The sequence below is a fragment of the Myotis lucifugus genome, unplaced genomic scaffold, assembly GCF_000147115.1.
Source record: "Myotis lucifugus unplaced genomic scaffold, Myoluc2.0 scaffold_1, whole genome shotgun sequence".
Lineage (NCBI taxonomy): Eukaryota > Metazoa > Chordata > Mammalia > Chiroptera > Vespertilionidae > Myotis > Myotis lucifugus.
The window spans coordinates 37750085-37764865 of NW_005871049.1; the positions used below are offsets into that span (position 1 = coordinate 37750085).

A 14781-nucleotide genomic window follows, 5' to 3' on the forward strand; every position below is an offset into this window, starting at 1 on the left:
GTTCCCTCCTTCATGCAAAGATACAACCCCAGTAAAACTCTAATGAAAAGATTGATGCTTATTAACTTGTTCTTTGGAAGCAGCGGGTTCTCAGATCAAGGTGCTATAGTTTGGGAGCATTGTATTCCAGTGTTTGCCAAGACTCGTGATCTTTTCTTGTAAGGGAGAAGTTAACAGTTTATTAGAAGATTTAGAAATAAAGATCCAAATATTTTACAAAATATTTTGGTTTGACCATGTTTATAAAGAAAGACTCATGTTTCTCACTTTTATGGAGATATCTTTTTGTTTGTCATTGATTTCTGTCTGAGTCCCAAAGATGCAAAGACACCACATTGGAGGAGGTGACAGCTGTCTTTGACCTTCTGGTGCAAGTTTAGTAACTAATCTGGAAAATAATGAACTGCAATTAATGAAATCTGTACTCATATTCAAGTGTGTTTCTCAGACAGCACATACAATAATTGAAAGAACTTCCTGCTCTCTAATTAGTTAGATTGAATTAATTTGGCATAATAGCTTTTCTCCTGTTTCTAGGAGTTGGTGTTCAGATGAAGCTATTTATGTAATTCAAACTTAGGGACTCCAAATGGCATCTTTGGTTCATCTGGGGAATTAAAGAGTTAATGCTCGGATTTAATGCCCACCGTCACACGCACAGTCACAGTTCCGCCCTGTCTTTGTTTCAGTGTCCTGCACTTTGCTCAGGACGGCCTTGTCAACCTCAGGGAGTTTTCTTTCTCCAGTTTCAGCACAGCTTCCGGTGTGGGAGACGGGCAGAGCCTCGAGAGAGAGCAGCACCCTGCACATCTGTGGTGCTGATTAAAAAGATGCTTGTATGGTTACTCCATCTTTCACAGCAGTGTTCCTTCCGCATATAAAATGGGAAAACAAACCAGCCGCTGGTCCTTGCTTTGTGTGTGAAGGCGCTGTTTTAGGCTGCTCATGTTTGGGCTCCCTTGATGAAAGGGACCACATAAATGCTGACTCCTGCATCTGGTTCATCATCTTAACTAACTAAACTTCGGAAAAGGACCTGGCTGTGTTCTCTAGCCTTTGGTTTGCCTTCATTATTCAGGTCCTTGAACAAATAATGTATATGAGCATTTCCCCCTGTAATTTAGTGCCACACATAATAAATGTATTTGGATATGGTATGCTACATTCACTGCTCTTGAGTTAACAGAGGGAAGTTTGCACAGGCCTGCGGGCATGCAGACTCGTGAAAGTCAAGGCAAGTGCTTTCCCTTCAGTTGCTCTAGGGATGAATTCCTAGGCACTCTCTCTGATGGTAGGAGATGTTTATCTCTGTTTCAGTTTTCCAAAATCATAATATGTTGCTGTCTGTCTTTGCCCCAGAATACGTATACTGACAAAGTTGACTTCAGAATCAGGGTTAGTGGCCGATCTGAAAAAGAATAAAAATAAGGAAGTTCCTGAGGCAGTACAGAAGTCAATTGAAGAGACCTCGATCTGGCTGTCATTTTTCAGAAACTGGCATCGTATGCTCTTGTGTGATTCTGTGGGTCAGGGATTGGCAACATTTTTTTGGTAAAGGGCCAGATAATGTTATTTTAGTACTCTATCGGTACTAGCCATAGACAATACTAAACAAATGAGTGGTTGTGTTCCAATAAAACTTTATTTAGAACGCTGAAATTTGATTTTCATGTAATTTTTACATCACAAAATATTCTTTTATTCAACAATTTAAAATAAAAACCATCTTTAGCTGATACAGCATACCAAGCTGGTAACAGTCTAGATTTAAACCCTATTTTTACCTTTTGAGATTACACAGATATTCTGTGTTTTAACTAAACATCCTTCATCTTTCATAGACATTTGAAAAACAACCATTATTTTGGATGAAGTAAATATTACGTTCTCTTTTTAAAAAATACAAATTATTTTTCCATATAAATATTTAAATAAGTTAACAATTATGTAGAAATTTCAAAAGTAAACTAGCTAAATTCTAAAAATAAGAAACTGTATCTTTTCTGACAATTCCAGAAATATTAGTGTTTAAATTTTTCTATATGTAGTACTTCTAATAACTTGAATTAATAATACACATATTTTATACTGAAATAAAAAGTCTGTTTGGATGGTCTGATTCACTTTTATCCACTGATAAAATAGTTTACTTGTTGATGGAAGAAATAGACCTTTTAGTTGTTTGTGTAATTAAATAGGAATATCAGTGCCTATTTTTGAGGAGCATAGGGACTGTGTTTGGCTCTGCTCATACTGTGTATCCCCAGCTCCTGGCACAATCTTTTTTTTTTTAAATATATTTTATTGATTTTTTACAGAGAAGAAGGGAGTTAGAAACATCGATGAGAGAGATCAATCAGCTGCCTCCTGCACACCCCCCAGTGGGGATGTGCCTGCAACCAAGGTACATGCCCTTGACCGGAATTGAACCTGGGACCCTTGAGTCCGCAGGCCGACGCTCTATACACTGAGCCAAGCCGGTTCGGCTGGCACAATCTTTAGAACATAGTGAGCACCTGGAACATATTTGTGAATGATAAATTAATAAAACCTAAGGTTCTTTGTTTGAAAGAAAATGGAATTAATGTATCCTGAATGGCTTTGAGACTGCTAAATACAAGTAGAAACTTCAGATTTTTTACATCAGATATCATTGTTGATGGTTTTAAAATGTGCTTATAGCTTAGCCTGGGTATAATGGCTCAATGGTTGAGCATTGACCTATGAACCTATGGTTTGATTCCTGGTCAGGCACATGCCTGGGTTGCAGGCTTGATCCCCAGTGTGGGGCCTGCAGGAGGCAGTCGATCAGTGATTCTCTCTTATTATTGATGTTTCTATCTCTCTTTCCCACTCCCTTCCCCTCTGGAATCAATAAAAAAATATTTTTAAAAAACGTAGAAGATATTATTAACTTAGGAACCATTAGAAAATGACATTTAAAACTTTGTCAAATTCAGGATAAGGGATGATTATTAGGAAAGGTTCAAATTGTTTTATGTTTTTATGTCAGAAAGTTTGTGTTTTTGAACAAGTGACTATTTTTGGCTTCAATTGATATTTCTTCTCCCCTCTATGTACACCTATGTCCAAATTTCAGGACGTCTGTTCTTTTCCAAATTCTTTGTAACTGTACAGTTCAGCCTTCTTTGCAGCACCTAAATGATTGATTCATTCACTTATTTGTTTATTCATTCAACAAGCATTAGGTTTCTGTTTTATGTGTGGGAATACAGAAATGAATGGGCCATAATCCTGCCCTGCAGAGAGCTGGGTTCCGAGGAGTCCCTTAGAAACATAAACATAAGTGGATTGATGTTACAGATGCTGTAATATGTGTATGTCTGGGTGACTCGCTGAAGGCAGTGGGCATTTCTACCTACAGTTTCAGGAGAAGTAGGTCGTGCTTGAGCTGACACTTAAAAACAAATAGGTATCCACCAGGTGGAACATGACTCCCTAGGGGAGGAGCAGTGAGAGAAATCTCTTGCAAAGCCGAGTATTTAGGGAGTTCAGAGTGGGTTAGCACAACAAGCCTGGAAGGGCTCAACCTCACGAAGAGGTGAGGGTCTTCCATGCCATGCCAAGGAGCTAAAAGTGTTCTTTTAAAAGGGTCCCCAGAATAGTTTTTATGCCTCATTATGAAATTTTGAGCTAATCTGGACTATTTTCATTCATTTGGCCTGTGAAAGCCAGAGTTAAAAATGAGGAGATAGGATAAGAGAAGTGATCATCATCTTTCCCTGGAATATTTCTAAGCAATTCTTTTGCCTGTGACCTACTCATCGGTTAAGTTTTAGTGATGCCCAGTGAACAGCATGATTGCGAGTTTACCTGGTACTTGAAACTCAGTCCTTTTCCATCTCTGTCTCTAACTCACTGGGCTACCCGGCTGCATTTAACCATTAGGTAAATATCTCTGAGCCTTGATTTCTTGCTGTGAAATGTAGATAATTATACTTATATTCACTGGCCTCATGGGACTTCTCCTTAATATTTATAGCTCAAAATACTTTGCAGTCATTTTTATTAATAGTTACCAGATGTGTCGTAAGGATTAATGAGCTTATGATCTGAAATGTTTTGAGCTCCTGAAATAGGAGGCAACTGCCTGCACAGGGGATATGCAAAATAGCATTAAAATGCAAACAATACACATTTGGAAATTTGAGCTGTTATGTGTGAAGGACAAATGGCACACTTTAGATTTCAGTATACTTTGTAGGTATTTTTGGTGCCCTTAATAAGGTTGCTGAATTAATCACAGGCCATTTCCAAAAATAGAAAGCTAAGTACTGCCCACCCCTGCATGCGTGCACACATACACGCACAACAAGCCAGGAAGAGCTTAGAAACTAATTTCTAATTTCTGCTAATTTCACTGTCACCAACTTCCTGTGCATCATCTTTGACTGTTTCTTCCACCTTTAGCCAACTGTTTTCAAGTTTTCAGCAGTCTCCTTTATATATAATCTAAATTTTTATTTCTATTTTCTTTTTCCTCTTACTATCCAAATTCAGGCTCTCTCTTTAGCTCTCCACCAAACCATTAAAGCAACTTCATAGTTGATTTCCCCACATTTCGTATCTCCCCTATTTAAGGATTCATCTTCCGTAGGCATAGCTCTTACGACCACCTCATTCAGGAACCTTTGGTTACTGTTTCTTGCCTGTGAAACTCAACCATGTGCTTGCAAGGCCTCTCCACATGGCCCCTACCTTCCTTCCCTCTGCTCAGTGCTGGCCAGTCTAGATCCTTCTCTCTTCCCCTAAGACCGGGACGACGAGTAGCTTTTCCCAGGGCAGAGATGTGAGTAGAGGGGACGACACATCAAACACAAGGTGGCTCTTTTCCATCCTGACCTGGTCACGCCATCTTCATGTCCGAAGTGTCCCTACCCTGGGAAATGGCACTCAGTGTTCAAGGCCTGCCTCAGAGTAAAATCAGCCTCGCCAAGGTGTGCTAGGCCGGTTCCGTGTATGAACCCTTGCATTCAAAAAGTCAGTTCTAATATCTGTCCTGTTTCTTGACATGTTAACTTGCATACACGTCCTTCCCACAAATGAGCCTGCCAGTCTGTGGAGAGCAAAGCCGGTGCCTTTCTGATCTCTGTGTTCTCCACGGTGTCATTGCAACTAACGCCTGTCACGGTGGGACCTGCCAAGTCCTTGTTGAACTGAAGTTTACAGCGACTCACAGCCCATTACCTTCTTCATGTAGGGCGGTGTTATGGGGAAATCTGAAATGTACAGAGTAGAGAGGGTCCTGTGCTGAATCTCTGTGTACTTGTCACCCAGCTTCGATAAAAACAAGCACGTGGCCAGTCTCGTGTGTCCGTACCCCTCTCTCATGGGCATGGCCCCGTCAGACATCCTCTGTTGGAGAAGACTCTTCCTGTGACCCCGCTTGTCCAGAGCTGGAATCTGGCAGCCACCACTGCCTAGCACCCCCTGGAGGGAGGCACCCCAAGTTGCTGGTGCATGGACAGGAGGAGTGGGTATAGTTCCTGTATTGTCATAATGCTCCCGACCCACTCAGACCTGATCTGACCTTGGTTTTGACATCGTTTTTAGCCGTTTCAGTCATTCTTGTTCTGGTTCACATTTTATCTGAATGGGGGTGGCTGGCATCTTTATGAAACATGCTGCCTGATTAGGAAGTGGCCACTGAGCGTGAGTGACAGCGACAGGAAACCCGTGAGGGCAGATGTGAGGCTCTCAGCCTCGCAGCCTGGAGCCCTGGAGGCAGGGTACTGGGAGCCCCGGTGGCCCTCCGGGTCCCTGCATCGTGTCAGAGCCCATCTGGTCCTGTAATTCATTTCAGCTAATATTTTTTAAGCGTTTACTGGAATTTTGTAATTACTCTGAGCCATAAAGAAAAGTGTAAATTATGTTTCTATGTTTCATTTAGGAGGGCAGGAGTTACATCATCTTAGAAGAGGTTTCATCCCAGTGCTTACAGTTCCATCATTGGTAGCATTTTTATACATTAAGAGGGAATGTTTCATCCCAATCTTGTCTGTTTTAAATAAGATCTAACTAAAGGATGAAAGTATTTTGGAGTTCAAAGTTAAGAAATGTTTTCTCTACGATTACTAAGGAATACGCTCTGAACACCTTTCCACTTGTGGGAGACGAGATAATATGCGAACCGTGAGCCTAAAGAGAGCGGCCCCGGCAGTGGAGGGCTGTGTGGAGAGGGGAGGTGCTTCTTGGACACACTCCATGGGCAAGTTGCTGACAGCAGAGTAGGGACGGAGAGCTCCTGTGAGGATGGACAGGAGGGGCTTTGGGAGAGGGAAGGGTTATGTGCCCTGGGAGTTGAGGGGGAGGCTGGAGGCCCTCCTTGTGCAGTTGCTGCCACCAGGGCATCCTCCCTCGTCTGTCCCGTTGCCACCCCCAGGGTCTTTCTTACGCACAGCTCTGACTCTGGTCCCTGGCCTGCAGACCAGGAGCTCCCGTGTCTGCAGAAGTGTGTTTTCTTCAGCTTGTCCCTGGGTCCTTCCATCTGCTGAGCCTTGTCTCCTGCTAGTTCCCACTCCATCTCCTCTCCTCTGTGCCTCTTCTCAAATCTTACCTGCAGCAGAGTGGCTCCCTCTAGCACTTTTCTCCCCAACCAGCCCCAAGGCCCGAGGCCTACTTAGTATCCTTTGCAGGAAGCAGTGACTTGGTTCTGTGAGCTCAGGTCACCCCCACCCTCACTGAGCCGTTTTGTCCCAAGAGGTTGGCCTGCCCCGTAGGAAGCAAGACTTTGGCCGCCCAGCTTTAGTGTCCTCAGACTCTGTCCAGGGAGTCTCCGCGGCATAGGAGCCTCAGACACCCAGAGACACCACGGGGAGGACCTGAGTGCTCAGGGCGAGAAGGGAGATGGAAGGATATGGAATCAGTGATGTGGAGTCAGTTTAGGTCAGTGACCGTCTGCTTTTCTTCTGGACACTCACACTGCACATGCACGAACTTCAACTTTCTCTTCTCATGTGAGGGAGGACTAGGAGCCTGAGTTTGTTCTGCCAGGATGGGGCCCTCTTGGGACTGGGCATTCGAGGTCCCAGCTCCTGCATCGGAGCAGGGGGACCTGGGAGGGGAGCGGCTTTGTTGAGGGAAGAAGGCAGAAGCGGTGGATTCCTGGTTCTTGGAGACAGTCACATCCCCTCCGCAGTCCCACTGCCCTTGTCAACCAGCCACTACTAAGTGGGTTTCTGACTCCGTCTCCTTCCTCTGACACCCCCTTTCCCTGTCCTGGTGCAAGTTATGTCTTCATTCTTTTCCTTTAATGCTACTTGAATGGCGTGTCCACAAGTACCGAAGTCCTTTCTTGTGATGTTGCTTGCACCTCTTATTCAGGCCCCTGTCACTCACACCTGCTCTGTTGCTGGAGTCTCATTAGGGATTTGCCTACATTGGTCTTTAAATATTTCTCCAGCCAGTTTGCCTTCCACCACCAGATCCTTGTCCTCAACCTCCGCGCTCTCTGCTCAGGCACCGCGGCAGCCCTACCAGTTACCCAATGAGGTTAGTTTCCTACCGAAGCCGCTCTCCCTCTACCTCTCCTGCTCTGTCTATGCCCAGGGCTGTGCTCCCACCTGGCTTCCCTGCGCCTCACATCCTGTGGCTACTCACCAGCTTCCTTTTACTCCGTGAGTTTCCTGGGCCACCGAGGCTTGGTTTGCGTGCCACCTCCTGCCTGCAGCCTCTCCTAAAGTCACTTTATTAACATAAACTCCTGGTCTTTCCTGTCCCAGTAACTTCTCTCCAGAGTCCTGAGACGCGTGTGTGTACAGACACAGCGTGTGTAAGGACGGGAGGGGAGCCGGGGAGCCAAGTGTGAGCCATCACCTGCATTACTGGTTTCGGCCTCTGTCTTGTGTTGCTAGATGGAAGCAGGGGGGAGCTGCTGGTCTGCTCCTTCTGTCTTCCATGTCTGTGGATAGTGTGGCGCCCCTAGCACTAGGCAGGCTTGTTGGCCATGACTTGTTAGAATTCCTGAAAGTTGTCTGGCTCTGCCGTCTGTTCAGTTGAAACGCTCTCTGGCTATCTGTTCTGCTCTTGATCTCTCATGCCCGCCTGTCCACTTGTTTCCTCAGCCGGTGCCCCGCATCATGGTGCAGCCTGCCCTCCCGGACCCCAGGACGACCAGGGTGGCGGAGGTGAGTCAGCTGGGCGGGGTGTGGCGGGTGGGGGGGGGGAGGGGTGTCACCTGGCTGGTGGGTGGCCCGATGCTGTGAGCGTTGAGTCCACACCATGGTTGTTTTATTCTAGCATTCCCATTTTGATCATTAACCACAATATAGGCCACTGTCTTCTCCCTCTCTATTTTCCTGTTACACTTGCTATTTCCAACTTGTTAATCATATGATTGCTAAACTTTGAGGTGCTTAGCTGCTGCTGTCGTCTGCTGCTTTAATAGCCCACCGCCAGGCTCAGGCGAGTTCTATAAACAGAGCAACCTCCTTATTCTAAGTGTGTGCTTAATTCTCAGTTTTGCATTTCATTCTGATCCGCATATCAGCGTGAAAAGACGAATGCTAAGCTGGGAGGGAGCGGCCTCTTATGATCTCCCGCAGATGAACAGCACTTCTCGCCTTATGAATAGCAAGTCTATTTTCTCCAACTGTGCGCTCACTCTCAGGAAATGCCATCTCTTCATAGGAAAATTTTATTTATTAAAACAACAGCAAAAGCCAAATAATTGGAAAGGAAATTCAGACCTCAGAATCCACTCCTTTCTAAAAGGCCCCTTCCAGTCAGTGCCCTTAGCATTCACGAGTTTAACTACAGATACACCACGGCCCCTCCCGTGGATAATGCTTGTCATGCCGCGAGGCCAATGGGACCGAGTGGGAACGAGTCCCCTGCTGGCGGGGCACTGGGTGTGGCACCGCCTCTGCCGCTCGGGGCAGCCCTGCTGCTCCTCACGGTGTTTCCCAAGCCGAGGCTTTAGTGGCAGTCCCCAGAAATGTCACTGGTGAGGGTAAGACCCAAAGATGCAGACAGGTTCCCACTCACATCAACTCCAGTCAAGTGGGAGCAGCTGCCTGCGGTGCGGACGGAAGGAGAGGCTGCCCGCCTCGCTCAGCGGGGAGGAAAGCGGCAATCAGCGCCCCTCCGCCTGTCGGTCTCTCACTGTGGCTGGGATCTGACCCCCGAGCCCCCGTGCTTCCCCACTGGTGGCTCTGGGTGAGTCCTTTGCCTCTCTGGGCCGTGCTGTAAAATGAATGTGGTGCTGCTTTGGGGCCTACATCAAAGAATTCATGTGGAAGCAGATAGCATAACACCAGGGAAATCAAGGTCCCTGTCCCTAGTGTCACCTCTTCAGGACAGGACCTGCTGGCCTTGGGCGGAGAGCAGTCGATCCAGCAGTGAGGGGACTCACCAGGGGGCACTAGGGACACGCGCTCTCAGGGCCACAGCGATTGCTCACACTCTAGACCCGCATGCTTTGTGCCTGTATTCTTCCCTGCCTGGCCAGTGATGTTAAAAATAAAAGAGAAAAGGATAAATAAAACATGTATAAGTTGCAAAAGAAAAGTGATTGAAGGATTGCCTAATCTTTTAGAGTATTTATGCTGGTGACAGTTATTGATCTATCGGATTTAGTAAATTTTGCAGCCTAGAGATCCATCACAAAAATGGGCTGTTAATCTCAGGAGGTGCCGTTAATTTCGTACCCGAGAGTGTGCCTTGTGGGGAAAGGAGGGCCTCTGGAGACAGGAATATAAATGACGAGCCACGTGGAAACGCGTGATTTATCAAACTGCTGAGTTAAGCCAAGTGACTGTAAGAGACTTATAGATCTCAGCTGTTTCCCCGTTCAAATAAATCCTGTATTTCAAATGGAAAATGGCCATTCCTGTAAGATAAATAATCTTTCCGTAAATATTGGAAAACATATTTCTTTTTTGTGAGCAGCACCCTCTCCACCGCCCCGACCCCATCCCCTTTCCTGCCGTCTCCTTTACCCTGTCATTGTGAACTGGGAATAGAAAGATAATCTGCCACCTCCTTCAGGTGACTTAAGCTATCCCCGAAAACACCCTGCGGGCCCCTCAGAAACAGCCGAGTTCAGGTGAGCAGTGGCTGTCGTCATTCCCCGAGATGGGGCTTTGTGTGTGTTGAGCCAGAGCAACTCCGTGTGAGAGGGAGAGGCCGCCTCCGGCTCGTCCTCAGGCTCTCACGCTCCTCGTGGGGGCTGGCTGCTGCCTGGCTGCTGTCTCCTGGGATCCGAGGGCCTCCTGACTGTGACATGGGACCAGCCTTGGGCAGCAGCCTGAAAGGCAGCTTCTGGGGGGCGGGGACACTCAGGGAGAGGGCGCACCTACAGGCAGCCTCTGGCTCCCTCCACTCCTTTCAGCCAAAGCAGGCCCCGGGGCCCCTTCCTGGGACCCAAGCTGGTGAAGCTGAGCTGAAGCCTTTTAGGTCCTTCAGTGACATCGTCAGTTCGCCTTTGCAGGAAAAGGGTTCTTGCCTCGGCGCCAGGGCTTTTGTTTCCATGGGAGCAGAGTTCTTTGCCTGGGTTCAGGGAGGCGGGGGACGCCCGCTGGGGGGAAGAGGGGATGGAGATTTTGGTGTGCACCTACTGTGTGCCACGCTCTGTGGGGAGGCCGTGACTGCCTTGTACCACACCGATCCCCCGGGGCAGCCCCATATGTGTCGTTGCCCACACCCAGCTGGGTGTCTGAGGATTCAACTCCATCTGATAGCGTCAGACCCCCAGGCTAAGGCCTCAGTCCCACAGGGCGGCCCTCCACTTCCGCTCCAGTCTCGAGTCCAGGTCGTCAGCTGCACTTCTGACTGTCAAGCTGTAAATCAAGGTTCCCAGGACCCCTTCTTGGGTTTGATTAATTAGCTAGAGCTGCCCACAAAATTCAGAGAAACGTTTTACTCAGTGGTTACCAGTTTATTATAAAGGATATAACTCGGAATAGCCAGATGGAAGAGAAGCGGAGGACAGGGATGGGGAAGGGTGCAAAGCTTCCACACTCTCTGAGCACAACACACCTCACACCTCCATGTGCTCACCATCCCAGACACTTGCCAACACGGTCCTTTTGGGTTTTTATGGAGGTTTCATTACAGAGGGACGGGTGATTAAATCACTGGCCATTGGTCATTGGCCATTGATTCAGCCTCCAGCCCCTTTCTGCTCCCCAGAAATCAGGGTGGGACTGCGAGTTGCAACCCTCTAAGCATGCTTGGTTTCCCTGGCAACCAGCCCCCATCCTCAGGGGATTCCTGAAAGTCACTTTATTAACATAGATTCAGGAGTTGTTGGAAGGGGCTGGTTCTGAATATCAAGACACCTTTATCCCTCTTGTCACTTAGAAAATGCTAAGGGTTTTAGAAAGAGCTCTGTGCCAGAAATGGGGGCGAAGACCAAATATATATTTATTATAAATCACAGGATCACAGGCATCTCAGAATCTCGATATAGAAGGTGAGGAGTTGGTGGGGGCAGGCCCCAGGGTGTTTGCTGGGCTCTCAGCTCGGTCAGAGCACAGCAGGGCCCTCGGGTCACAGGAGGTGAGGGGTGGAGCTGATGCTGCAGCCAGGCTGCCCCCACCCCACAGCACCCCCCTTTCTCCATCAGCGCTGGGAGGCTCCCACTGACCTAGCAGCCCGCCTCAGCCCTGTGGAGGTGCTCGGCTAACCTTGACTTCTAACCAGATACACTTCCCCTTTTCTGCTTCAGGCTCCCCGAGAGAGCACGGGGGTGGCCCCCGACGTGACAGTGCCGACTGCCCCCGCGGTGAAGACCCACGACAAACCCACTGAGGTGCCTTCGCCGCAGTGCGCGGCCACCAACACCCAGGTCCCTGAAGTGCAGGACGGGCCACCCAGCCCCGTGAGCGAGGCCTCCAGCGGGTACTTCTCTCACAGTGTCTCCACCGCTACGCTGTCGGAGGCCTTCAACCCCGGCATGGATGCTGCGGCCCAGGCGGGTGGGCAGACGCCCGGCTCGCCCCCTCCTGTCCCCGGCCGGGCCGGCCCGGAGACTGAGCCCCTGTTTCCGAGTGCTGCTCCCGGAGCTGACAGCGCCCTCCCTGCCTCTCCGGAGGGACAGACCCGCCTCCTGTCACTACCTGTCCCAGCAGCGCAGACTCCACGGAGTGACGGCGACAGTGGGGCCCCGGCCCAGGGAGCAGCGTCCTCAGAGCAGCAGCATGAAGAAGCAGGCACTTCGCCAGCTCCTCTGCCCCCTCCCGCCCCCCAGGAGTCTCCCAGCCCGCAGAGCGGGGGCGACGGTTCCCCGGCCACCAAGCCACTAGGAGGACCCAAGGACCAGGCCCGGCCAGCCACTAGAGCAGAGCCGGGGGTCTCCAAACCACAGCTGGCGCCTGACCTCCTGTCCCAGTCACCTGCCCCAGCCTCCCCGTTCAGAATCCGCAAGGTGCGGACCTCAGAGCTGAAGTCCTTCACGCGCATGCTGGGCGGGGACCCCGGCTGCCCCAGCGAGGAGGACCCGCCGGCCGCGGTAGGGCCTGGCGATGGCAGCTCTGGAGGTCAGACCCTGGAGAAGCTGGAAGTGTCCTCCGATTCTGAGGAAGCCAGTGAAGTCCCAGAGTGGCTCCGCGAGGGAGAATATGTCACCGTGGGCGCCAACAAAGGGGGCATCGTGAGATACATCGGGCCCACCGACTTCCAGGAGGGGACGTGGGTCGGAGTGGAGCTCGACTTACCCTCAGGTGAGTGCTGCTTGTCAGGACGTCCCGAGCACTGGGGCGCTGAACATGCTGTGTCTGCCCTGCCCCTGCCCCTCCCCTCCCCTGTCCTTCCCCTGCCCCTCCCCTGCCCCTGCCCTGCCACTGCCCCTGCCCTGCCAGAAGCTGTCTGTGTGCCCTTAGCACATCATTTCACTTCTGAGCTCCTGGAGTCACCACTTTTTAAAATGAGGCATTTTTTCCTAGATAAGCTTCCCCAAAGCATTTTAAGAGTCAGGTTCTCTTTTTATTAGAGTTTCTAAAAAACCCAAGACATTGATTGAAAGCTACTATAAACGTAGTAATGAATTTAAATGCCATGATTTCGTTAGTCACAGAAGCACTTGCAGCTGAACTGTAACAGTAGCTGCACCTGCCGTCCTGGATCAGGTCACACTCCCGAGCCCCGTGGACCCAGTGGGTCTCCCACATCCCAGGGCTCCTGGGCCCACAGCTGGACCAGGTGACAGGGTGATGGAAGATCTGCTGCAGGCCAGACTGGCCCAGCTCACAGCGGTGGGTCCTCGCTCTCCGAAACACAGGGCGGGACTTAAGGACGCAATTTGTTCTTCGGGTGTTTTGTTAAAACGTCTCTGTTGTGAGACAGTTTATACCCCATCAAATCCACTTGTTTGCAGTTACAGTTCAGTGGTTCTTAGTATACTTACCAAGTTGTGCTCCCATTTCCATCATCTAATTTTAGAATAGGTTCATCACCCCCAAAAAGCTGCATGTCTATCAAGACGCCCCCCAGCCCCAACCCTAGGAAACCATTCATCTACTTCCTACATACAAAATGTTTAAGTCTGGACTTTCATGTAAGTGGAAGCGCACAGAATGTGGGCTCCTGTGTCTGCTGACCTCACTGAACAGCGTTTCCAAGGCTCACCGGCTGGAGTGTGTCACTCCTTCCTGGGGCCGAATAACATCCCCTTGTTGGGATGGCCTGCGTTTTGTTCATCACTTGTGGGTTGATAGACATTTGGGTTGTTTCCACTTTTTGTTTTTGTGTGAACAATCCTGCTGGGAATATTCGTGTTTGAGTTTTTGTGTGGACACCCGTCTCCATTTCTCTGGAGGAGATCCCGGCATTAACTGTGTCTAACGCTTTGGGGACAGCCAGGCTGGTCTATGCTCCCTCCCCCAGCCCCTCCCCTGGGTAAGGGCTGGGCACCGCTGTGATGGGTGTAGGAGAGAGGGGTGTGGCCTGTGGGTGGGGCTGATGAGTGGAGAAGAGAAAGCACTGGGGGCGGGGTTCGGGCAGAGGGAGAGTTGGGGTGCTTTGCTCTGTGACACCCAGGCCTGCCCCACACTGACTCTGTCTCTGGGCTCCTCAGCTCAGCTATGAAGTCACTCACTGTCTTTGATTTTGGCAAAGAATATCATAAATTGGAAGTGGTTCTAGAAGATTATTGTAGCACAGGCTGGAATATTTTTTAAATTCCATTTCTGCTTAAATGCAAACGGGAATTGGGAAAGAAGTTTGTATTTGCAATTAAGAATTAAAGGGAGATTGCCAGAACCGGTTTGGCTCAGTGGATAGAGCGTCGGCCTGCGGACTCAAGGGTCCCGGGTTCGATTCCGGTCAAGGGCACGTACCTTGGTTGCGGGCACATCCCCAGTGGGGGTTGTGCAGGAGGCAGCTGATCGATGTTTCTCTCTCATTGATGTTTCCGGCTCTCTATCCCTCTCCCTTCCTCTCTGTAAAAAATCAATAAAATACATTAAAAAAAAAAAAAAAGAATTAAAGGGAGATTAGCAAGTAGATGAATTCATCCCACAAATAAATATTATGCACCTACTGTCCTGGATTCTGAGCAGAACAAAGTCCCTGGTTTCACCGGACTTTTCTTTCAGAGGGAGATAATTATCAAACAAACAAGTCAATACAATCTGATGGTAATAAGTGCTGTGAAGAAAATAAAATGGGCTAAGCAGATGGAGGATGGTGGGAGTGGGACATTTTAATAATCCGGAGGGGAGCGAAGGCATGAGTGATGCAAAGGAGGAAGTTGGGGAGCAGCGACAGGCCAAAGGCACCTCGGGCACAAGCTCCGCACAGGAACCAGCTCTCGGCATTTGA

General features: G+C 49.0%; 1 protein-coding gene across 3 annotated transcripts in view; it reads left to right on the top strand.

Moving 5' to 3' along the window:
* KIF13B (kinesin family member 13B) overlaps positions 1 to 14781 on the top strand; it is a 166472-nt gene that overhangs the window by 149661 nt on the left and 2030 nt on the right. For all 3 annotated transcript variants that reach the window (XM_023755815.1, XM_023755823.1, XM_023755820.1), the window contains 2 exons: positions 8085 to 8147; positions 11690 to 12683. In XM_023755815.1, the coding sequence (XP_023611583.1) occupies positions 8085 to 8147; positions 11690 to 12683 (1057 nt within the window). The remainder of the gene's footprint in view (positions 1 to 8084; positions 8148 to 11689; positions 12684 to 14781) is intronic.